The sequence below is a fragment of the Pleuronectes platessa genome, chromosome 13, assembly GCF_947347685.1.
Source record: "Pleuronectes platessa chromosome 13, fPlePla1.1, whole genome shotgun sequence".
In the NCBI taxonomy this organism is placed as follows: Eukaryota; Metazoa; Chordata; class Actinopteri; order Pleuronectiformes; family Pleuronectidae; genus Pleuronectes; species Pleuronectes platessa.
In genome coordinates, this window is record NC_070638.1 from 17,114,412 (window position 1) to 17,139,703 (window position 25,292).

At 43.3% G+C, this 25,292-nt stretch overlaps 3 protein-coding genes across 4 annotated transcripts; 2 read left to right on the plus strand and 1 right to left on the minus strand.

Moving 5' to 3' along the window:
* The first annotated feature begins 392 nt into the window (after positions 1 to 392).
* Positions 393 to 5,778, plus strand: LOC128455164 (uncharacterized). Its single transcript, XM_053438841.1, has 5 exons — positions 393 to 746; positions 1,444 to 1,743; positions 3,502 to 3,768; positions 3,862 to 4,028; positions 4,453 to 5,778. Exons 1-5 carry the CDS (start codon positions 677 to 679, stop codon positions 4,495 to 4,497), a joined length of 849 nt encoding a protein of 282 aa, XP_053294816.1. The 5' UTR covers positions 393 to 676; the 3' UTR covers positions 4,498 to 5,778.
* Positions 5,779 to 6,438: 660 nt separating this feature from the next.
* mgst3a (microsomal glutathione S-transferase 3a) lies at positions 6,439 to 8,440 on the minus strand. Of its 2 annotated transcripts, none has more exons than XM_053438843.1 (6): positions 8,282 to 8,440; positions 7,628 to 7,754; positions 7,334 to 7,407; positions 7,142 to 7,199; positions 6,919 to 6,991; positions 6,439 to 6,645 (listed from the first exon to the last, which is right to left on the minus strand). In XM_053438843.1, the coding sequence occupies exons 2-6, from the start codon at positions 7,742 to 7,744 to the stop codon at positions 6,503 to 6,505; spliced, it is 465 nt and encodes a 154-aa protein (XP_053294818.1). In that variant the 5' UTR covers positions 7,745 to 7,754; positions 8,282 to 8,440; the 3' UTR covers positions 6,439 to 6,502. The 2 variants fall into 2 exon arrangements, with proteins under 2 accessions (XP_053294818.1, XP_053294819.1); XM_053438844.1 differs by having other exon boundaries at positions 8,249 to 8,413.
* A 4,698-nt stretch (positions 8,441 to 13,138) lies between these two features.
* Positions 13,139 to 24,124, plus strand: LOC128454735 (leucine-rich repeat-containing protein 52). The gene is made up of 2 exons (XM_053438247.1): positions 13,139 to 13,787; positions 20,740 to 24,124. Exons 1-2 carry the CDS (start codon positions 13,139 to 13,141, stop codon positions 21,081 to 21,083), a joined length of 993 nt encoding a protein of 330 aa, XP_053294222.1. The 3' UTR covers positions 21,084 to 24,124.
* The last annotated feature ends 1,168 nt before the right edge of the window (positions 24,125 to 25,292 follow it).

The following is a 25,292-nucleotide window of genomic DNA, read 5'->3' on the forward strand; positions in this document are numbered from 1 at the left end:
GCTGTGCGCTCAGGCGTGACGACACACTGACCCCTGCGGGGGCTGAAAAGTTTGTCACACACACACACACACATGCACACCTCGTCAGCTGTCACTGCTCTGAACCAGTTCATGCACCAACACGGAGCACGGGGAAAACTTGGAAGCAGCGTTGGCACTCTGTGTGTGTGTGTGAGAGTGTGTGTGTGTGTGTGTGTGTGTGTGTGTGTGTGTGTGTGTGTGTGTGTGTGTGTGTGTGTGTGTGTGTGTGTGTGTGTGTGCCACAACAGGCGCTAGGGTCCTGACGCACACAACTGCGCCTCTGACGCACTGGCGCCTGATTGGAGCGGCGGAGCGACAGCGCCTGCAAACTGCTGCGCTCCAGAGAGGGATGGATGCGGATGGATGAGTGGGTGTGAGAGGAAAAAGCAACACACTCGCGGAAGGTGAAGCATGAATTGGCAGATTGACATCCTTTCGCTCTTTGGGGAATAAGGACCGCGCGTGTGTCTGTGCGCCCGCGTGCCATGCGGCCCCACCCCTGCTCCTCTTCTGCCCGACTCCCTCAGGATATTTTTAGCGCTGCTGCTGCTGATGAGCTCTGTCAAATCACGTAACGGAAACAAGCTCAGAGCAGAAGCGGCGGAGCTGCTGTGCACAGTCCGGTTTTTACGGAGAATCTGCCGGGGGAGGTGAGATGAGATTAGAAATAAACTTGGTGTTCGTCGTGTTGGTGCTGCTGCTTACCGGCTCAACGCAGACAAGAGGTAAGGTGCCATCCCCAGTGTGAGTGTGTGTGTGTGTGTGTGTGTGTGTGTGTGTGTGTGTGTGTGTGTGTGTGTTTGATGTGGACATCCTGCTGACGTTAGCTGGGCTCCTTATTAATTCAGCACATGATGCTCTCCGCTGTTTACTCGTCTTAGAGAAAGTTGTTACAAAGCTGGAGGCAGAATTTGATCATTGTTCACTAATATTATAAAAGCTTTAGTTCATTCGTCAGCTTCTTGGTGTTAGAAGGATGTGCACTGTTCATCTAGGTGAGATCACCCAACTCAAATGTATTTATTTTTATTTCCACCAATATCAAATATTATTGCGTTTAGCTTTTAATACATAGCTTGATTTAGACTTGTATCTCAGTGTATGTCTTTTTGACACCTTATTTGCAAAAATGGAACCAGGCCTCTGGGTTTAAAATTCTAAGTTCAAATCATGGTTTATCAGAAGACTATTGGATGACATGTCACTCAGCTGATTAGTTATTGATCGAGTGATTCTTCTGTGCCAGTAAACTAAAAAAGACCAATCAAGACATGAATATTTCCCTTTATGCTCTGGTGAGTTCTAAGAGGACCGTTTTTTTTTTGTCTATGGCAAAAACTATGTATATAATATATGAATTATATGTTATTTATATTATATGTTATTTATAATTTATTTCATTTCTATATCCACTTTATCTAGGTCAGAGCAGTGCTTTGCTCCCTGTCCTCCCTGGGAGTCATACCGGCACCTCAGCATCTCCTGACCGTGTGACAGGGGATCCTGGGAATGAGGGCCCGCAGGGGACACGTGATCCTGCAGGAAAGGATGAAACCTCCACTGAAACCATCACCAGGGCTGAAGGAACAGTCAGATCAGATAATGTCACTGATGCAGCATTTAAATCCCACTTGTTGAGCACAAGCTCTGCAGCTGCAACATCTGCACACACCGATGGAGCCGTGGTCATGAAGGCTCACACAGGTGCTGCCTCTTCTCCAGGTAAGACAAACCTTTATGCACCTTTTTTTTTAAAAGATTTGGAGGAAACAATTATCAACACACAAACTTATGGTCTTTTACTCTGCTTCTATAATTTTCCAATCCTTTCTGTTTACTGAGTCCAGATTGAACTATTCAAATAATAACTGCCTGAGAGCCTCCTGTATGCAAACACAGCTTCTTTCCTCAGACTCAGCTCCACTCCCAGCAGCAGGAACAGGGCCCTCGTTCACAATGCGTGTCGTATCTTCATTATTTTTAATAGATCAGTTAAATATAAACCTGCCATGTTGAGGGCGCGTTGCCTCTTTGAGGAGTGTGGAAATAACAGACAATATGACATCGCACTTTAGCTCCCTATAGTCATCGTCACCTCTCTCACCTCCGTCTCTGTAGAATAACGCGGAGCTCGACACTTAAAAAGCTAAAAGTGGCATCGCTGCTACTTTTATGTGTTTTCTGTATTTAATGCCAAATGTGTATTTTTTTCCTATTTCTCGCTCTTTATAAAAAAAAAAGCATAATCATGCAGTCGGGCCATCCATCCAAACATCCATCCATCAATCCATCCATCTATTATCTATACCACATATCCTTCAAGGGTTACAATCTGACATTTGGTGATAGGTGGGGTGCATCCTGGACAATTCGATAGTCCATCACGAGGCCAACATACAGAGACACACAACCATTCACACTCACATTCACACCTGGTCAAGCTGACATTGGGCTGTGGGAATAAACCGGAGAACCTAGAGACAACAGAGAGAACATGCACACTTCCAACAGGATTGGGATGAGGACACTAAGCAATTCAATCTTCAATTCATTTTCATTTGTAAACCAAGCCATATTTAAACCTACATTATTTCAAGGCACTTTACATATTAACCTGACAATATTATAGAAAAAAGCAACAGTTCCCACAATAAGCAAGACATTGGTGACTACAGAGGCTACCAGACTCATTGTGGTCGGCCATCTGCCTCGACCGGTTGGGTTAGAAGAGAAAAATGGACCATTTTACCACCATGCCACCACACACACTCCATTTGTCTATTTTAGATTAACTTTATTTTGTTCTACTGCTGGGAAGGTTATGTTTTCACCCCCTGTTTGTTCGTTGGTTGGTACGACTGTTAGCAAGATTACTCAAAAAACAACAAAATGATTTGTCACAAAACCTGTATGGTTCAGGAAGGAACAAAATACATTTTTGTGCAGATTCAAATCAGAAGGCACATCCAGATTTTTTTTTTTCATTTTCTCTAACATAGTGAGATCATTATATTTATAGGTGTGTGAAACTTTGATCTGGATCTAGTGAATTTAAATTCTTTCTCAAGGGGCCTGTTGGCCCTTTGAGTTGTCATTCCAGTTAAGTGATTTTAATCTGACTATAGCTGAACCAAAACCAATGTTCACTACGGTGGGAAAAGTAGATCTCTGTTTTGTCGGACAAAGCTTTAATTTACAGCAGTGAACATGTGTTATATCCACCACTACCACTGTTATTGTGCCGTGGAGTCCATGCATGAAAAAACAAACAGTGTATGTCAAGCAGGATGCTGGTGGACGCAGGTGGACGCTGACAACAATAACATTACAGCAGGAGTGTGTGCTGTAATGTCAGCGGGAGTTACCCTGCTGTAATGGGCAGGGTGGTGTGTATGTGTGTGTGTGTGCTCCATTTGCTTTGAAGAATCCTCTGTACTGTTTTGAATTGATACAGCACTACCCTCACATCCACACTTTCAGCTGGCGCCCACAGCCTTTCATCCACGCCTATGGCGCACAGCCCCACCCCTCTGCATCACGTCTCCACCACTGAGGACAGGAAGCCCAGGGCCACAGATCCCACAGCCACCTTTTCATCTCAGCCAGCCCGCACGGTGCCGATTATGAGCTCCACCACCCAGTCACAGGCCAAATCCCAGCCCACAGGCCGCCCTCCCACCTCAGCTCCAGTCCCTGTGGGGCCAAAACACCGGGAGGCCCCATCTGAACTCAACGTTGGAGATGAAGGTACAGTGACGGAAAAGGGAAAGCGCAATATAATTCAAATTTTCTCAAAAAGAAGTGTGTTTTATTATGTTTGTCCATTCCTGTGTCACACAGAGCTCAAGGGGCCCCGGTACCACCCGAGCTCCCGTTTGGACCCCCTGCTGGCTGGTCTGCTGTCAGTGTTCATCGTCACCACTGCCATCGTCTTTGTCGTCCTCTTCCTGAAGCTCCGCCAGCGGACAAACCACCCCGAGTTTCATCGGCTGCAGGATCTCCCCATGGTAAGACTTCTGAGCGGACATTACAGTGAGGATGATTCATCTTCACTTGCTTCCTATCCAGTCCTACATTCTATACAAAGTCCTCCTCCTCATCTACAAATCCGTGCGTGACCTGGCCCCCCAGTACCTGTCTCACCTTCTCTATCCCAGAACCTATGGTCCCACATAAACAGGTCTCAGCCCCTGGTGATTCCCAAATTGTATACAACCAGACGTTTTTTTAAGATATAATATAAAATCAAGTCACAAAATGAGCTTTGGCCTGTATACAAAAAGGGAAAACTGAATCTATTACACTTGAAAGGTCAAATATGCTTCTGTATCTCTGTAACTTTATAAACTAGGGTTCTAATCTCATTCTTAGAACTGCACTGCACTAAATGTCCAACTTACCATCAAGTTTTGTCTCAATGATCTTCTCCAGGATGATTTGATGGAGGACACACCGCTCTCCAGATACACTTACTGAGGGACGCGTCCTGTCAGTCAGAGGCAACAGAAGCAACGCGGACACCACAGGAAGAATATCTGGACACGAGCAAAGCTTTTACCTGATGCAGCTGCATCACTGCTGATCAGTGTGTTGGGTCAGCGGTGAAAACGTTTCTCGGATGCTACGGAAGAACGATTGTTTTACTCATTTAAATACGACGGTTTTGTAAAACTTCAACTATTTTTCCACATTCCCTCTAAAGTACAGGAGATCTTCAGTCAGGTGGGAAACGTATGTTTTCTATGTATCCCCTGACTTGACTCCCTATGTACGCACAGCACTTTAATGTGGCACGTATGGTCACACTGCCCTCTAGGGGACATTTGGGGTTATGTGGATCAAGGTTGCACATGGTCCCTTATTGTAAATGAACTGACCACCTCAGGTTATGAAGGGAGACATTAGAGAGTGATGGGTAAAGATCGAGAATGCAAAGTGCTTTGAGACACGTTGAAAAGTTGTCATCACGCCCCCAAATGATTAAAGAACTTGAATTATGATCTTTTAGGTGACCAAATATTAGTGAAGTGCACTTTCACACCATATTGCCAGGTCGCACGTGTTGTCTTAAAGCCACAGTGTTGCTGCACAAAAAATGAAAAAAAGGCAAGCGATATACAATTGAAAAGCCATGTATTTTGGAAAAACGGTTAAGTAATACACAAGTTATAGATTATTAAAGTGTTTTCGTGAACTAACCAATTTACCCCAAATTATGTGGCCAATATTTATTGTTGCGTTGCAGCCTTTAATGTTTACTTATCTGTGTTGTGGAACTTGTATCATCATAGTCTGATGCAAATATATAAAACTTGAAATTGGTTATTCTGCTTTTATTGATGAATATTTAATCCACCACAAGACCCTGCTACACTAAATAACCACTAAATATGAGTCAAATGTCATGTCAAGCAGCATCAGGGACGGGTTTTTTTGTTACCTGTAGCTGTATTAGTTTGAATATTGTGCAGATGTGCTTGACCTTAAATTATGTATTAGAGATGTTAACCTAGTATTACTTTACTACTGCATTAAGTGCCATTAGTTAGTTAGTAGATTTTATTTGGACATGGACGTGACAATGTCATTGGACGAACCAGATGCATTGTTTACAGTGTGTTAGCATAAATGCTAGTTTACAACACCTGTCCACAGGAGGCTATGTTATGTATATATATATGCCCTTGAAAGGTAGACTGTAAGAATTTATTGATATATGTCCTGTTTGATAATAAAATAGAAACCACAGTAAAGTTGCACATCTAGAGTGCGGTGTTGATTTATAAAAGCAATGAGCTTCAAGCCTTACAGTATGCTGTGTCATTGTGAACGTTTGTTTCTTTTGTCAGTGAATCTGCCTCAGCAAGTCATGTTGGATTTGAACAAATACTCTCCTTAAATAAACAAAGCCACTCCCTTAAACACAGTCCACTAATGCAAGGGCAGAATTTCAACCCTTACCCCACTCCACTCACTACAAAGGAGGAAACACAAACATATTCATAACCAATGTGTCAAATTTTATAGTATGAGACTTTATAATGAAAAAATAACAGAGATAATGATTGTGATTGGAATTAAGTTTGAGTTTTCTTCCATGACACCTGCATTCTTTTAAATAACCATTTTCATTTATTTTTGCCAGATAAAAAGGTAAAACATAAGGTTAAATGTCCCTTTTTATAACATTTTTTTTATTTGTTTATTACAAAAGATACATTCTTTGGCCAATTCATTCAACTTGTCAAAACCGCAAAGCAGGTAAAAATGCTTTGAGATATAAACTGACTTGTTATCTCACACATTCATGATGGTAAATGAGGCGTTTTCCCGCAGCGAGAACCAGTCAGGTCACTTGTCAACGGCTCCCTGATGAGAGGTTATAGAATGGATGCTTCAAGGAACGACACATTATACTAGGTATGTAGAGGAGTATTTATTGTTATTATCATTACTAAAAACCCAGGCTTAGTCGCTGTCCTTAACAGCAATCGGGCGTCTTACAGAAACGGCCCATCCGTGGTCCTGTCCAACCCAACAGTTGGCGGCCAAAGCTGGCTGTGGTCAGGATCATTCCGAGGAAAGCCACGTTGCCAAACGCTCCCCACCTTCTGTTTTTAGGATCTGATTGGGATACAAAACATCATCCATTAGCTAAACTTCTATAGCTAAGAGGAAAAAAGGTAAGAGACGTGGTACGCCCTCGACAGATCCCACAGTCACCCAGTCTTTGGGTTGTGGGGGGGAAGCTGGAGAAAACCCACAGGGAGAACATGAAGTCCTCACACAGACATGTGGGTCACCAGGCTCAAACCCACAACCTTGTTACTTAGAGGTGGCAGTGCCAACTGCTGATAAAAGAGCAGAAAATATAAATGAAAGACAACAGGTTCTTACCTCCTGTAGAGTACCCATGTGCGTACACCTCTCTGCTAATGATCCATACAGCTCCAAGTCCACTGGCTGCACGCTGTTACACACACACACACATACACACACACACACATAAAACACTTAGATATGATGAGAAAGTTGACATTCCTGCATTCTGCATACAATGGCCCTATTTTTTCAAATCCTATCAAAGTCTTAGTCTATTCAAGTGTTGTGAAAAACTTACTGGACAATTCAAGCCACCAATAGCCAGGCAGAAGAGGAAGGCCGGGTACAGCTCCAGGCTAATGAGAGGTGATAACAGATTTGTATCACATTACTACATGAGCTTTAACCTCCTTTTCAAATGCAACGACTTCTGAGTCACAGTGTGCAAATCTTTGTTGCATTGTCCTGGTTTACTCTGGGCGATACTCACGTGTTTTGGTGTGCACGCTGGATACAGTTGAAAATCTTTCCGGTTTCTGGATCATCGCTGTACATCTGAGGGTACTGTGAAGGCGAGGCAGGATTATTTGTACAGGCTGGCACCTTTCCACAAAACTAATCCACTGTTACACCACATTTCATGGGACACAACGAGACCATGCCCACATATGAAGCATCTTCATCAAGGTAGACACCTATGCTTACAGTGAGTGGTGATTTGATTGATAGGAAAATTTACATTATACCTTCCTATATGTATTTGAACAGTAATAGTCGGGCTCACCTGCACGTCGTACTTCTTGCGAGCTTTGCCAACTTTGATGGCCAGATGCCCAACCATGGCAATACTGGCAACACCCGTCAACACCACTAATCCATACTCTTTGGAGAGCACAACCATCCTGACAGACCTGAGAGAGGGAAAAATTACAGTCGCACACAAAACACAGTCAAAACGATGACACGATAACGCAAAGAATATCAGTGGAAATACTTGCACGGTCACAGAAAATATTACAAAGTCACAAAAAAAAAAGAAAACAGGCAATCAAAAAATAGCAAAAATTGAAGACGATCAAAAAAACATTGCACGCTTGAAAAACTAAACAGTCACAAAAAATACCAGACACGAAAACACACAATTATTCAGATTATGAGTCACACACATAGTTCCTCCAGGAGGAGGAGTTCGTTGTTTGGCTAAACAACGGAGTGAAAACCCTGCTTTTCATGCATGAGGATAATTAACAATCATTAGTGGTCTGAATCTAACATGAGTCTGTCGCAGAGGTGGAAAGAGACAAAGAGGAGCAGGGATGCCTTCATACGCAAGGTCACCTGAGGATTCAAGCGGCGCCATTATTACAACAACATGTCTGAAAGTAGAAGAAGCGATCGAACTCACAGATGTCTCGCAATAACACAAAGTTTAACTCACAGATGAAGCGACAGCTGTAACACACCGGAGAGAACACACAACACGGACCAACTCTCACAAGAGCCGAAGTTTTCTGGTTTAATGCTACTTCCGTGTGCGCAGAGGATAACGTAATAGCACAGACACCCAAGGGGGCGTGGTCAGCGCGGAGTATAAAAACCTGTGTTTTATTCTCTGATGATTAACACGACGGCTTTTATGGCGGATGTGTGCTAAAAGTCAGGATCACACCCACTTTCACTTGCCACATACAGGACCTTGAGACTTCCTCAGGTGAGCTGAGGACACCAGGTCAAATGGGGTCGTCACTGAGGACAATTGGGAATACCATGTATGAAAATCTTGGACTGCATATAAAGCTGGAAGACACATTACCACCTTCTTCCACAATCTAGAACTAGAGCTGTTATTGATCGAGAATTTGCATACAAACACATGTCAGTATGCCCTGAAAAATAAAGTTCAAAGTATCAGCCGAAGGGAAGAGTAGGACACATATGTGACTGTCCTCTGATAGTTGACCAGCTTTAAAAGGCGTAGATACAATAATGAATAACTGATAATAACATCAATAGAGAAATTTAAAACAGAAATTATAATAAATAACCACAAGGGGAAAAACATCCTTATTTCATGTCCTTTAAATGTCAATCAATACAATCTTTGTGTTCCAAGCACTATTATTTACAAAAGGTAATTGTGACAAAGTACATAATGCAAGGTGGATATACCGAACAACAAGACCTGCTATCAAGCCAAAATGAGAGAAAAAGAGTCATCAAGTGCGATGGCAGGGGATCCATGGGAAGAGACCAAAGTGTTTGTCCGGGGGGGAGAATCCAGGAAGTGGCTGATGGATCTGGATCAGACGTCAGTGACTCAACATGTGAGTTAGTGGATGATTCTTGGAAGAGGTTTTCTACCAACCTCAAGAACAGCTCAAAGTCTGGTATTTATTTTGTGTAAGAAAGGGAAATACTGGAGAATAAAAACAAATTAATCTCTGCCAATTCATAGCATATCATAACACAAATCAAGAACTATACAATAAATGAAAAATATACAAAGAGCACTGTTTTTAACCTTTATGCCAAAGACTTACAGCACCAAGTCCACTGGCTGCACGCTGTTACACACACAAACACACACACACAGACACAGACACAGACACACATACACACACACACACACACACGCACACACAGACATAAAACACTTAGAAATTATGAGAATGTTGACATTCCTGCTTTCTGCATACAGGGCCCAATTTTTTAAATCCTATCAAAAAGAATTTCAGTCGAACTTTATTTTATAAATCCTTAAAATGTTTTGTAACACCTTAGTCTGCGAATTGTATTTAAGTTTTGTGTTAGCATGACACCACAGAAATAAACTCACTGGACAATTCAAGCCACCAACAGCCAGGCAGAAGAGGAAGGTGGGGTACAGCTCCAGGCTAATGAGAGGTGATAACAGATTTTTATGACATTAATAAATGAGCTTTAACCTCCTTTTCAAATGCAACAACTTCTGAGTCACAGTGTGGAAATCTTTGTTGCATTGTCCTGGTTTACTCTGGGCGATACTCACGTGTGTTGGTGTGCACGCTGGATACAGTTGAAAATGTTTCAGGATCATCGCTGTACATCTGAGGGTGTGAAGGCGAGGCAAGATTATTTGTACAGGCTGGCACCTTTCAACAAAACTAATCCACTGTTACACCACATTCCATGGGGCACAACGAGACCCTGCCCACGTATGAAGCAACTTCATCAAAGTAGACACCTATTCTTACAGTGAGTGGTGATTTGATTGATAAGAAAATGTACATTATACTCTCCTATATGTATTTAAAGAGTCATAATTGTGCTCACCTTTACGTTGTACTTCTTTAGAGCTTTGCCAACTTTGTCAACCTCTGAGATCAGTCAGCGAGCACAATGCTCACTTACCACTTCCAGGGATGGCTCATACTTCGCTGTGTTTGCCATGTTGACTGTATTTAAAATCCCTGGTTGATATGTTGATACACTCCCAAAATGTTCCAGTGGTAAGTTAGAGTGTGAAATAAACCCTCAAACCTCAGATGACCCTGCAGGGAGAGAAATGCATGCAAGTTCTGTCTCTCATAATCCAAAAGCTTTAATGCATTTATTTTTACAGTGTGTGCAAAATCGGCACAGGTTGATAAACCACAGACAAATTCTATTTAAACAGTAAAATATGCAATGATAGCAGATGAAAAGATGGGGGGGGGGGGGGGGGGGGGGGGGGGGGGGGGGGGGCTTTTGAATATGGTGGACTACAAGTGTCAGAACTGATAATAAAGCATTATATTAGACAATGAATTGTACAATATAAAAGTGACTTAAAAATGAGTCCATTACAATTTAAATTAATTATTTGACATTGTAATGGTGGATAAGAAGAGGAATTATAAAAGGAATACGCAATTGAATTTGTCAAGGAAACTACTGTATATTATTTTGGGTCAGTCCTAAACTAAGTTCGTCTGGCATCCAGGCTAAAGCTAGGCACCCTGCAAAAGTCTATTCACTCAGAACAATACTAGGTATTCGCCACTAGATGTCCTCATGAAGTCACTTAACATTCCCTGGCTTCAAACAGCTGTGTGGAACAACTCAGCCCCAGCATGTGTAAAAAAACATGAGGTTATATATGCCTACAGGCCTCCTGCTCTTTTTTATTACACCAGGGAATGGCAAGTACAACTCCAAACTTCTTCATGTGGACGTCCGCGTGTGTGAGAGAGAGTGACAGTGGTCAGTGTGCAGCTGGCTGTCGACTCTCATCTGAGGGGGTCGTTTTGTTTTCACGGACTGTCAGCGGCACATCTGTCCTCCTCCTCCTTCTCCTCCTCCTCCTCTTCCTCCTCCTCCTCCTCCATCATGCCTAGTCTGATTCAGCACTTCAACACCTACACACAGAACCGAGAATAGACTCGGGACTCTCACTTAGACTGGAGAGGGGAGGAGAGAACAACTGCTGCGTGCGACCACCCTGTCCCATCTCATCTCGTCCCACCGTCTGCTGGCTGGATACTGGGCAGAGTTCGGCTGGTTGCCAGTGGCAGATATGTCAGTCATTGTCATGAACGTCTCTCTGCACATGTACGGGCCTGAGCTGTGATGGGCTGATAGGGATCCCCCTCGCTCAGCACATTGTAATAACGGCTCCACTATCTTGTTACGAAAGCTTAAAACCCAATGAGATGTTATCTCACACAATCTCAGGTGTCAGGTGCACCTGCTTCTTGTTCCAGCTACACACACACACACACACACACACACTCACACTCACACACACACACAAACACACAAACACACACACACAAAAAAAAACACACATACACACACACACACAGAGACACACACACACCTGAGGCAAAACTGATTGAAGTGATGCAATACACATGCATGTGTGCACACACACTCACACACATGACAGGAAGAGTTCTTATTCCTGCATTCTGCATACGATGGCCATATCATATGTTGCACTATCTTGATGAGGACACTCATTGCCCTAATGCACTTCCTGTGGCCCAATACACTAAACTTAACGGTCACGACTGAATCCCTAACCAACCCTTTAACTAAACCTAAACTTCACCCTAAAAACTTAACCTAACATAAACCTAATTCTAAATTTATCCTAATTCTAAATTTAACCTAATTCTAATCCTAAAAACAAGTGTAACCCTCAAACAACCGATTGAAGGTGACTCAGAAAGAGAGGACCTGTCAAAATGTCCTCACTTTCTAAAAATATCCACCTGTCCTATAGGCTAAAAAATGATCCTCACAAAGATTTCTTTACAAGTACACACACACACTTGTGTTTATGTTTGTAAATCTATCTTAGTGAGGAACTTCCCCTTTACCCTATCCTTAACCATCGGTACTAAATGCCTAACCCTTAGCAAAAACCTAACCCAATAACCCTAAAACCAAGTCTTAACCCTAAAATGGGTCTAAAAGTGAGGACCGGACAAAATGTCCACACTGTCCCAGAATGTCCTCACTCTCTAAGTTGTATATAGGCTAAACTTTATAACAAATATACCTGTAGTGCACACACGCACACACCGATCTCATTTGGATGCACTCACATGCACACACACACACACACACACACACACACACACACACACACACACACACACACACACACACACACACACACACACACACACACACACACACACACACACCAGAGGCATGGGGGAGATGCCTGCAGCTGAAGCATTATAGGTCACCTTTATTCCAGCTGCCCTCCCGAATCAGGCTTTGCAATGGCCTCAATATTTAATGTTAGTCTTCCATTACCTCTGCTCTATCTGTCCAAGGCGTCAGATCGCCCCACAGCGCCTCACCCCCGCGCCCCCACCCCCCTCCGCCGCCGTGCACTTCAGCTCTCAGCCCCCCTCTCCCCTCCTCCCCCACCTTCTGGATTCAGTTTCGGAAAAGCGAGACATGCTGAAGGGAAGCGACTGACCGTGATCGTCGGCAGCAGCGCGGCGTGAGAGGACGCGGTGAGCGTGTACCCGGGTATGTTCCGATGTCAGAAACTCGCTCAACCCGATGACATTTGAAGCAGAATGAAAAACAAGTGACTGTCAAGTTCCAGACAGTGGATGCGCGCTCCGGACCCACGCGGGAGAAGACAGGATGAACTGAGACATTACGCGCAAAGAGGGTGCCACGGGCAGGCGCGAAGGTTTGACCTCTGCGGGGATCATTTCTGTGATCAGTCATTTGGCGAGGATACATCAATGAAGAATGTGACTGCGCCGGATTCTCTCCGAACGGGCTGGATGAAGCCCTTGGCGGTGACATGCGTCTTGCCCCGCAGCCAAGCGCGCAACCCCTGCGGCTCCTAGTTGTGCTCCTCCTCGCCACGGGGGTGATCACGTCCCCGGTGATCTCCGCCGGCTGCCCGGACAGGTGCGTGTGTGACGACCAGCTGGTGGTTCAGTGCGCCGGGCAACATCTGACCACCTTCCCGGTCAACTTGCCGCTGGCCACGCGGCAGCTCATCATCTCCAACAACCGCATCGTGGAGCTGCCGCCGCTGTCGCTCAACTACCTCTCGGACCTGGTGTACCTGGACTGCAGCAACAACTCCCTGACCGAGATCTCAGAGTCCACGTTCGGGAACCTACGCAAGCTGGCCTACCTGGACCTCTCCTTCAACACCCTGACCCGGATCGAGGACCGGACCTTCGGGCCCTTGGCGAGTCTGGTGATGCTGAGGATGACGGACAACCCGGGGCTCTCGGAGATCCACCCGGACACCTTTTCGGAGAACGCAGTGCTCCAGGTTCTGGACGTGAGCAGGAACAATTTGACGGTGCTCAACATCACCTCCCTGATCGCTCTGCCCTCCCTGCGCTCCTTGGGACTCAGCGGGAACCCGTGGAGCTGCGAGTGTGACAACGAGGACCTGTGTGTGTGGGTCCACCTGGAGGGCTTCAAGTTCCAAGGTCCTATCAATGATTTATTCTGTTTCATTCTTGTTTGATATACGGTGCTGCACAGTATCACGAACCTTCACTGTTGGGTTTCCCTGAGCCTGGAGTGGACTCGTCCCACATGGACTCCTGTGCTCTAGTTATTAATTATTAGATAACCTGTTATGTAAACTATTGGTCTTTTTCTGGCTCAATAACTGTATCCACGAAGAGATGCAAATGTGTCTTTTCATTTGATATTTAAAATTGTTATGAAAGAGAAGCAGATAACTAAGAGAAGAGATAAACTATTGGTGTGCCAAAATTAAAGATGAAAATATGCTGTAGTTTATATAGCAGTTAATACATTAATACATGTTTCAGTGAGTGGGTTAACCTGCTACTGGGCATCTGGACGAAGAGTAGCCATTGATTTAAATTGTTTATATTTAGATAGAAAGTTGTAGAACTGAATTTTGCCATAGGGCCATCATGATTACAGCAGACCCTCTCAAGCTTATCATGTCAACTGATGGGCCTAGAGCGCTCTTTACTGCCAGACTCCTTTTCAATAACATTATCTCCACAATCATCCCTTCAGAGATCTTGCTATATTTCTATTAAAAGGCCCCTCTTCATGCCACCTTTGCTTGTTTACATTTAAAAGAAACTTACCAGCATTCTGTAACCATGTGATGTCACGTTGCCCGGTGGCTTCCCCGCATGTCAGAGGCGTGACATGCAGCACAACAGCGTGGGCATCTCTCACGCCCTTCCAGCTGCACGCAGCCGCTCGTTCCCCTCTGTGGCCACATCTGCTGCCAGCATCAAAGTGTAACTCATGTTTGAACCTTTTCTACACGGCAGTGACGCAGAATAAAAGCAGAACACATGCACCTGGAACAGGCTGTGTGCAAAAAGAGCAGCTCGAACCGGAGCTTCTAGGGTCCCTGTGGCCCACTTTACCTGGCTGGTAATACAGCTTATATCAGTCAAGGTGATTCCTTAAATTCCAACCTGGTAACCATAACACTATGGTTATTAATGGTTTATGAAATATGCAATGACCATTTATAAAACAAGTCATTATTAAAGGATGCATTATTCAATCTGCAGTAGCACAAAAGGAGGAATTCAAAATGACTGACTGTAAAACTTGTTTGCTTCAATCAAAGCAGCACTAATATTCTCCAGAGCCCTTCAAGGAAGGAGTGACTCCACGCTCGCTTGTGTTGAACCATGTCCCGTCAACATGTCACATCAAAACGCTCTGTCACGTCGTCACCCCTGAGCACACACCATCATCACAACTGGCACCATACCTCGTCACCCACAACTGCATCATTGTCAATGGTAAGACACAGTGTGTCTCATATGCTAAATATACAGCCCGGCTTTACCCAAGTCTAAGTTCGACCCTCTCTCGGCTTTCAGTGGGATGAGGCGCAGGTGACGACAGTGGAGCGTGACAGCATTCAGACTATCAAATAACAAAGCTGCCGAAAGGAGATCGGAGACTGGGAGCCGTCTGATTTCTTCTCTAGCAGCCGGGTTCATTAATTCAGCCCCGAACGCTCGCGGCAGGTTGGGAGGAAAACAGCGAGTCGTTTATCCCAGAAATGACTTATCGATCTATTTAGCGAGTGGGATAGTTTCCTGCAGGTGTGTGATAAATAGATGACGGTTGCACCATCAAGTATCGACCGCTCTTTTCGTTTTATTTCGGTCAAGCTGATAGAAGTGTTTGATATTCCATAATACTTTGAGTGTGGATGTGTCACTATGCAAAAGGGCAGCAGCTATTTATAGTGCGTCTTAGTGAGCAAGAAGCCAGTCATAATTTGAACACTATAGCTGTTGAATGCACACCCCTCATAGTAAAAAGTCATCCCCTGCTTCTATCTCCTATGCACAAACATACACCCCCCCCCCCCCCCCCCCCACACACACAGCGGTTCACCATGGTACCTGTGAAGCTTAGTTCAAGTCCAAATTGGATCCTGCAAGAGCTGTCCTATTTTCTTGCCGCTCATTTCCTTTTGTTTATCTTAATTTTGAGTGGTGCCTCTTCCAGTGACAGCTGCCAGCATGGGAGAAGGCGGACACACACATACACACATACACACACACACGCATTGTCACACACATTCTCCATCTCTGCTGTGTACACACATTGTCTGTCCATCTTTTTTCCAGCAGCCAGCAACTCAGACAACACCTCAATTTCGCCTAAATTGAGCCCCTTGTGTCTTTAAACATGTGCTGTCACATGCATACAAAATCCCAAATGCACATTCACGCATGTAAACACACACAGAACAGACTTTTGGTGCTTTAGGTGGAGGACACAGAAGATTAACATTCTCGAGGCGAGTGTGTTTCGGCTCCAAACTCTGCCTCGGCAGCCTTGTTATCTCTCATCTCGGTCTCACCTGGCTCATACAACACGAGCCGCCTGTCTACTTGGTTTAGGAAACGCATCTACAGCCAGCGCGTGAGCGAGCACGAGGGAGAGAAAGCTTCAGGAAGGAACCAACAGATTCTCCTCTGTCTCGCCTTACTGGCTGGATTAGCATTCGCTCAGCTGTTATATAAGGAGAGTGTCTAGAAATAGAGCAGAGAGAGTGGATGGGGGAAGGAAAGAGGGAAAGCCCTCTTCTTTGATGCCAGTCCCTTGAGGGTGGAGGAGGATGAGTGGTGGGGGTGAAGCCAGAAGGGTTTCCTTCCTGGCTGTCAGGCACAAACACTTGCATGGGTATACACGCACACACACACGCACACACACACACACACACACACACACACACACACACACGCTGCAAGGGCACAGATAGTAGATGGGAAAGCTGATTCTTGTGGAGAGGGTCTGTGCATACATATGAGATAAGAGAGTGTGTGTTTCTGCATGGGTGGACACGTTTGTTTGTGACTAACTGCATCTTGTGTGAACAGTGCACAGGATCAGAGCAGGCATGAAATTATCTGCGGTAGATGGAGCTTAGAGAAGCAGACTGTCTTTGTGTTCTTCAGATCTCTGAGCCCAAAACATTAGGAAAACAACAATTTCCGCCGTCCTGTAAATGTCCTAATAAATGAAAGTGATTGAAGGATACCACACCTCTCTATCACCCTCTGTCATTTCACACTTCCCACCCATCTGAGTCAGTCAGGACACCACGTGGTACCATTGGGAGGGCATCAAAACTAGTTTGCAACTGCTAGCAGGAATTACAATAGGAAAAAGTAATGAATGACTACATTATATTAAGAGTGAAGGTGAATGATATTTGAAATAGGCTACCTAGCCAAACAATTAATAAGCATCTAAGCATCTAAAATCAATGAATAAACAGATAAAACAATAATGTTGCTTAGTCTGTAATCTGAAGTCCCACAGGATCTTAGTTCTGTTGTTCTCAACCACCTTCGTTGGTATGTCCCATCTGTACTTGTGTACCTCTAATACAGATACAGATGTTCCTGTTCACTATAGACATCTATGTCACTATCCCAGCCACTTGTTATTGCCTCTCAATGTGTTCTGTCCCAGCCTGCATCTTACACCCTGCTACTATGTGCTGGACTGTCTCCAGGGTGTCTTTGCAAATCTTGTCCCTTATGTCTTGTCTGCTGTGGCTGACCCTAGCCTCTATGGGTCTTGTGCTTTGGGCCTGTTCTTGTGCCACTGGTAGGATCTCTTGATATCAGCCACTTCTCGGTGGTACATGCCGTTCAGGGGCTTGTCCTTCGATGAGGGTTCATCTTCCTCTTCCTACTCATCATCATCATCATTAAGTTTCTGCGGTCGAGGTATTTACTTAGCAGCTTGTAACTTGGGGCTATCTTCCTCATGTATTCCTGGATTTTAATTGCCTCTCTCTCTATATATATCTATATAACAACAATCTTAGTCTGGATATATAGATATCTATATATCTATAGATATATAGATATCTATAGATATATAGGTATATATAGAGGCAATTAAAATGTATATATAGTGGCTCCTCTTACAATAGCATGTCATCAAGAGCCTGGTCAAACACACATGAAGTCAGTTACCACAGGTCAGATCATTACAAGCACAACAGCAAAGCATAGTCCAAAACAAATGCTGGTAGACCTACTGTTCATACATGGATGGAATGCACATTGGGCTAACTATAGCAAAGAGACAATACAAAGAGTCACACAAAACATGTCCGATCATCCAGTTCTTCATTGAATATAATAGGTGGAGTGTTTTAAGCTAAAATATATACCTACACTCACATCGGACTAGAATTTGGTTTATATTACCCCTAAGATGGTTGGGTAACATAATGCCCAATCTGCTGAGTACAGTCTGCCCAGTGTCTAGCGACAGCTTGTTGAGGTTCAGCACGGTGGATGGCTCCTTTATGTTTTATTAATCGTACATCTAAGTTGTATCTTTGTTTTTTCGGCATGTTTGATAGCACACTTGGTGCATGGTAGGGAGCCTTACTGGAGCTACATGTTCGAAAAGAGGCCAAGGTGCAGCAGGTGCAACTCAAAGACAGTTGAAACAGATTGCAAAAGAATAGTCGAGAAATTAACTCCAACAATAACATGCAGTCATTTGATAGGTATCACAGAAGTTGTTATTACCTGTCCACTTGAAAGTCAACTCACATCAGCATTTGGAACATGAGGATGGTGTTGTTGAAGGGGTACTCAGTACATCTGATAGAGAAGTGTACTTATACAGTAAGTTTAATAACAGTGTGTCGATCCACGTTTTCCTTAAATATCAGACTGCAGAGATGCAAAGCAGCAAACATTTACATGCAGACTCTACAATATATATGCCAGCAAAATGAGAGAGTGGACTTTTAAAGCTGTTTAGAGACAGGGTTATGGAAAACTGTTCCCTGTGCAGGAACTTCCAAGTCTTTTCATCTCTCCCTTTGGGAATTTCCCTCAGCACAAAAGCTCTGGAAACACAGATGCCAATTAAAATCAGCGGCCGTGTGGAGACGGCAGCATTCCGTTCCGTTGCACACACTTTCTGCTCTCAGTAACAAAAGGCTTTCGGATTATTTCCTAAAAAATGCATCTCTCGTCAGCCGCTGCCGAGCTCAACGTCAACAATGTGGCGCGGTTAATATTGAGTGAAGGGCCTTTGAAACTGGATCCAAACTGTAGTTTTGTGAGAGCTAGGAGGCGTGGGATTTTTTTTTTCCTGTGACATTTTTGTTAGGATTTGTGGATTTCAGCAAGGTCTTATTCGTTGTCGTACCCGGCGCCTGATGATGAGAAACCCTATTATCACTGGTTTCAGGCAGACGCAAAGGCCCAAGTCCCTCTCTAATCCTGTGGGGGAGAAAGGAGTTTGAATAATTCATCCATGATTTTTTTTTTTTTAATGCTGCATCAACTCAAGGCTTTCGTACATGGGAGGCTCCCAAAGCCCCCAGTTTTCTGATAAGGAGAGCAACATTGTTATGCAAGCGCCATTTGAACTCAAATGTTTTACGGACCTCTTCAGCTCAGTTTGCAGCAGATGTGCCATTTACAAATGTTATGTAAAGTGATGTGTCGTAATGTGTTCATGAATGATTTAACAGGCTGCTGTGATTAATGCCATATGTAGAATAATTTATCCTGCTGAGTTATTTGTGCATTTTGTTGTGGCTCTCACAACATCAAAGAATCCTTTAAAACATATGCTGATTGTCAAGGCGGTGAATATTTATACTGTTAGAAATGTCACTTGATATTTGCAGAGAAGGTCAGCAGCTAAGTTCACTTACAAGGGCCAGGAAATATGATGTGTTGGAGAGTAAAACTCACTAAACAATAGCTAAGGACGTTTTCTTTCTTAACTTTAACTTCGATTGTTACTCATTTTTTTAAATTTTTTTAATTTTATTGAAAAAACATTTGACTTATCGCTGCCAAACATGTTGTGTTTTCATTAGCATTTTTCTGTTAATGCAGGATTACGGAAACAACTACTGGATGGATTTCTGTTAACATTTTGGACGGTTGTGTTATGAGTTGGTTAGAACTCATTAAATTGTTGCGCAGATCCTTAACAGGATTTTCTACTATTCTTTAACATTGTTGTATCTTATCAGGCATGTTTAGGGAACGGATATTTAGGAGTGAGTGTATAATTGATCTAGTGCTTAATAAGGCTTCACAAGAGAGCAGCTGGGTGTTGGCGGACGTGTGCACTACTGAATAACATTCTAGTGCACGTGAATCCTTCTTTGACCAACTGTAATGTAGCTTTACTAACTGTTAGTAAAGGAATTAGCATGTGTGTTCAGGATGTCCCTGTCCTGGATTGACAATATGAAAACACACACACACACACACCCTGCACATTGTCCAGAACAGCATGAGTTGTCTGAATCAGAATCAGAATCAGAATCAGAATTCTTTTTATTGCCATGTATATTTGCACATACAGGAAATTGCCTTGGTGTGGTTGGAATGATACCACTCCAGGAAATCTGACCAGTTAACAACACCAAGCAATTCCCTTCAATTCAAACAACTTTATTAATCCCATGGGGCCAATCATTCATTTGGAACGGCTTGTACGAAAACATACCCAGACAAGTACAAGATACAAGGGAGCTAAATGACGGAGATTAAAAATAAATATTGAATAAATATCAAAGTTAAAGAAGTAAAAAAAAAACTTGCAGGAGGGATTTGTAGTACAAACAGGTGACATAACAACATCCTGATGGCAACAAGTAAAACTCACTGGTTAGAACCTTTTCAGGAGATGATATATACTCTTCGCTTTCGAGAGTGTTGTTGTTAACAAAAGAACTGAAATCTTCTAAACGTCTGTGATCTCAGAACAGATTTTTTAAATATTGTTCAGGCTGATTTCTACGATTTGTGGAAAAATACACATTATATTCCGAGTGCTATGAATTATGAATTAGGTCCTGATCTATGACTAATGCTCTTCATTCTCTCTCGCTGTGCGTCTGTGTCACAGATGAGGGCCAGAGCGTGTGCGGCTCACCTGCCGACATGCAGGGCCGTCGACTGGGTGACGTGGGCATCCAGCTGCGGACGTTATGTCACCAGACCCTGGGCTCCTGGGACTACATTTTCTTTATCGCCATCGGCTTCGTCATCTTTGCTGCCGGCACCGTGTCGGCCTGGGTGATGGGCGTCATAATGGTGCTCTACGAGCGCTACATCAAGAAAAAAGATGAGCGGCTCCAAGTGGATGAGGAGGAGGAGGAGGAGGAAGAAGGAACCAGTGAGACGGGCCACACCTCGCGGGCCAGGAGTGACCATGGCAACGGGAATTTAAAAACCTTGCACAATGTTTAAAAGATGACGCCATGGAAACCCACAGTGCCTCCTGTCAACTTCCAGGACAGTCTGTGAAGTCCAATTAAAGCCCAGAGTCTGTTTAACAGGCTCCGCTCTGGGAGAGAGAGAGAGAGAGAGAGGACTCGACAGATAGAGGGAATGTCATTCTGCTCATCTGTAGTGGCCTTTCAGGTGATGTAACACACTCTGGCTGCCATAATGGAGGTCTGTGAAACATTTGAGTGGGAAGTGGTCATCCCTGCAGAAAGAAATCAGTAAAGGTGGTTATCAATGTTCTGAAATAACAGGATGGTTTAACATGAGATATTTGGAAAAAAAAATGCTCATTTTGGTTTATGCACTAGAAGTAGTGGTCTCATCTCCCACCTCGAGAAAATATTTTGTCATTTGCGAAGATTAGTTTTCTTTGTCAAGAGTAAAATAAGAAGACAAAAACTAGACTATTAAAATATTGATCAATACAATTGTATTTGTAGAGCCCATATTCACAATTCAAAATTTGCCTCAAAGGAGCCACATCCTCTGATCCCTCAACAAGAGGGAGGGAAAACTACCCAAGGAGAGAAAACATGTAGAAACCCAGAGAGAGTCACATGTGAGGGATCCCTCTCCCAGGACAGAGTGAGGTGCAGTAGAGGAGGAAAGAGAAGCATGTGACATGTCCCCCGACAATCTAGGCCAATAGCAACATAATTAAGATCGAGATCAATCTGTCGAGACAAAAAACATGAAGCGGCAACTGTCACTCAGCTTACACTGGAAAATAAAATTGTTTACCAACTTAAAAACTGAAATGAATCATTTATGCTGTAATTTGTTAATTCAAATTTGTACCAACTTAATTAATTTGAGTGTCACCAGTTGAAGTAATTTCTTATACGTTGGTCCAACAGTCTGTTTTTCAGTGTAATGTAAAGTGTGGAAACAGGCAGGAACAACCAGCCTGGCTCTGGGCTGAGGTAACACAATCCTCCTGCCAGCTGTTTCTCCACATTTCCAGCTTCTGCGTGACACCATTTAAAGTTCACTGGCGGAAGCTTAACAGACAAATATGAGACTGGTGTCATTCTCCTCATCTGACGCTTTGCAGGAAGAAATAAATAGGAGCAGTTTCCAAAATGTCAAACTTATTTCTTTAACCGCCATGTGGGTCCAGCCAAGAGCAGCACAGGAACAGCAGGGCTCAGACCATCAACCCACATAGACTGGTGTGAACTGTTAGTTTTTCCAAAAGATTATGCCAAAAGGAAAAAATCTAATTACCCTGCACAAGAAACCATTGTTACTTTAAGTGACCATAGGGCCCTTTCCTAAAATTACAGGTCAGGAAAGACTGGAGTTAACTATTTCCCTTCATATATGTCAGGCCTATGTGGAAAGTTCGGTTTTATCCAATTTACAAAATATTTTGATCTTAAACTATTACAAATTGGATGCTAATTAAGCAAAATCAAGTGTATTTCTAGAGCCCACTCATGAACAATGTTTTCACACAAAAAGGCTCAACCCCAGACCTCCATGATGGCACCAAGCATGGTAAGAGAATTGTGACGCAGCTTCACAACATCTTTGTTAAACCTAAAGTGTCATCATTCTACTCATTTGTATGAAATGTGCGGGTTAAATGCATTTATATAATCCATTTACGTCCCTGTAGATGAGCCGAAGTCAGAGTGTGTGATGTAGCTTTGTGTGTGGCTGAGCTTTTGCCGACACCAGTGGGACAATCTGTGCTCCGACATGTGTGCGGTTTTGTGGTGACGGTTCAACCTCCCCTCAGTTACTCTCTCACGAAACTGCAGTCCAGGTGTTCGTGCTGAGGAACCACAGTATTTACCAAGTGGAGAGCCAACTCATGCCATCTGCTGAGGTCTGCTTTAGCAGCGGGCTCCATGCTGGATGGCAAGTTATCGGGACTGTGCGATAATGGATTTAGGCCTCTCCTGTCTCTGTGCTGGGTTGCTAGTTTGAGTGCAGTGCCCCGTCTGTCTGTGTCTGCATGCACTGTTGATGCACCGAAAAGCCTTATGAGATGTGTATAAACTGTGAGACCGACCCGTTCATGTAAGTAAATAAAGAAAAGGATTATATGGCAATATACAAAAGATCTATAAATGTATCATTTTTGTATTTTTGGAACAAATATGAAAAGTGTTCAGTAAATCCCGGTTTTATTCATTCGTTCATTTGATTTACAAAGATTTACAGCAATAAGTCAGTTCAGGAAGGAATTTGTTTGTTGAATAGCTCAAATAACCAAATTTCACACACACAGATGTCAGTCCACTCAATTTGTCAGATGTTTCCCCTCAAAATCTCTGCATTATATCTTGAGAAGTTAACCGAAGTGGAAAATCCAGTTTTGTTTAATCGTCCTAAAGACAGTGATGAAAACATAACCCTCTTGGTGGAGGTAAATGTCATTCAGTTGTGATATCAGCCCCTGCTGTGGGTGAGTTGTTTTTGTTTTTGTTTGGATGTACCACTTCACTGACCATGACACTGACTGTTATGAACTGAAAATGTTTTCAGGAAAGAAACAAAACTCTTGTTGGATAAGGGAAGTCCAAAGGTGGCTATAGTTAAATGCTATCGCGTGTGTGTCTGTGCGCGTGTCTGTGTGCAATTGGTTGTGTATAGAGTACAGAATAATTTACTTGATCTGAGAACACAGAAGAACCTTTTGGGGACCTGAGAACGAGGGTATTCTCTTAAAATGTTGTGCCAGCAGTTTTTCCCCTCCTTTTGTGCTGTGCATATTTGACTTGACACACGTTTTACTCTGAAACTGTTTGCATTGTAAAGCTTGGATGTATGTATGTCCAAGTTATTTTTGAAACTGTGCTCGCAAAGGAGAACGGACCTGTTCCACCGAGGATGTTTGGACATGTTGCAGTTAGACAAGCACAGGTGTAAATAATAGATTTGACTGTGTCTGAGATCCATGTAACTGCTTCACTTTCAGAGTCCCCGTGTTGTGCATGCATGGGACACACACAGATTGGAGGCATTATTCACTTCTTTTTGTAAAACATGTACAGGCAACAAAAAGCTCTTATACTGGTATTATGTGACTTTTACCTATTAAACTTTTGGACTGTGCGTAACAGGCTGTGAGGCTTTAACTGTGTCATAATGCAATTGTGAGGAGTTGGATTATTAGCATGTAAAGTTCTTTATTTGTGCGATGAGAAGGTGGTGAAGATTCCACACCATCTGTTTTTTGTATTGTTCTATCATCTGAATTGCTACTGACAAACCTTTTTTTCACATGCTCTCTGGCACTCACATTCGATTTGGCCAAAATGAACTAAATGCATAAAAAACTCATCATTATAGACCTTTTTACAGCAGAATATAAATATATAAATATAAGTGTAATTAATAACATAAATTGTTTAATACATCTAATAAATACTAGCTCAGAGACACAGCTTACTCAATTCATTTAAAATGGGAGTTATACTCTGGGAATTAATCTTACTTTTCGTGCCAGTGTGATGGGTCTAAATTTCTCTTTTACTCCACTGATATAAGATACTAAGGACTGAATATGGTGTGTGTGATTATACATTGTTGCCTGCATTCCATTATTATATAAGGCAGTGATCCAATTTCAAAGCAGAACTATGCTTGTGCCGAGCTAAGCATACTCACTGGCATAGCACACATAGCTGGATGCTAAAAGTGTCAATCAAAAATAATGACCCATACTGTACCTGTCAGTCTCCCACAAGCTGTTACAGTCTGCTGAGCACTACAGCTAGTGGTTTGCTCTTATGGGTCTGGGTGTTATTTCTGCATGGGTGGCTGCAGTACATACAAAATGCAGAAACTAATATGAATGTCTATTGACGTCCGTGTGCTTAACCCTCATATCTACATGCGGTGCATTTCTATGGCAGATCTCAGCTGTGAGAGTGTACTACAGTACATTCTGCTGTAAGCACACCGAAAAGGCCATGCCATGCCACAGGCAAGGGTGCAGGGTGTGGCCTGGAAATAGGATAGCAGGCGGATCTAATTCATGCTAGAGCAGTGAGACAGATGGAATGACAAGGGATATCCACAAGTCTCTGTTTCATAATAAAAATTGGCTTAGTTGCAGTTCTCATGCACCTCTCACCACTCTGTACTGACAGCTCTGGCAAACCATGCAGCCTCTGTATGACTGAATATGCTTTTAACAGTATATAATGAACTAAC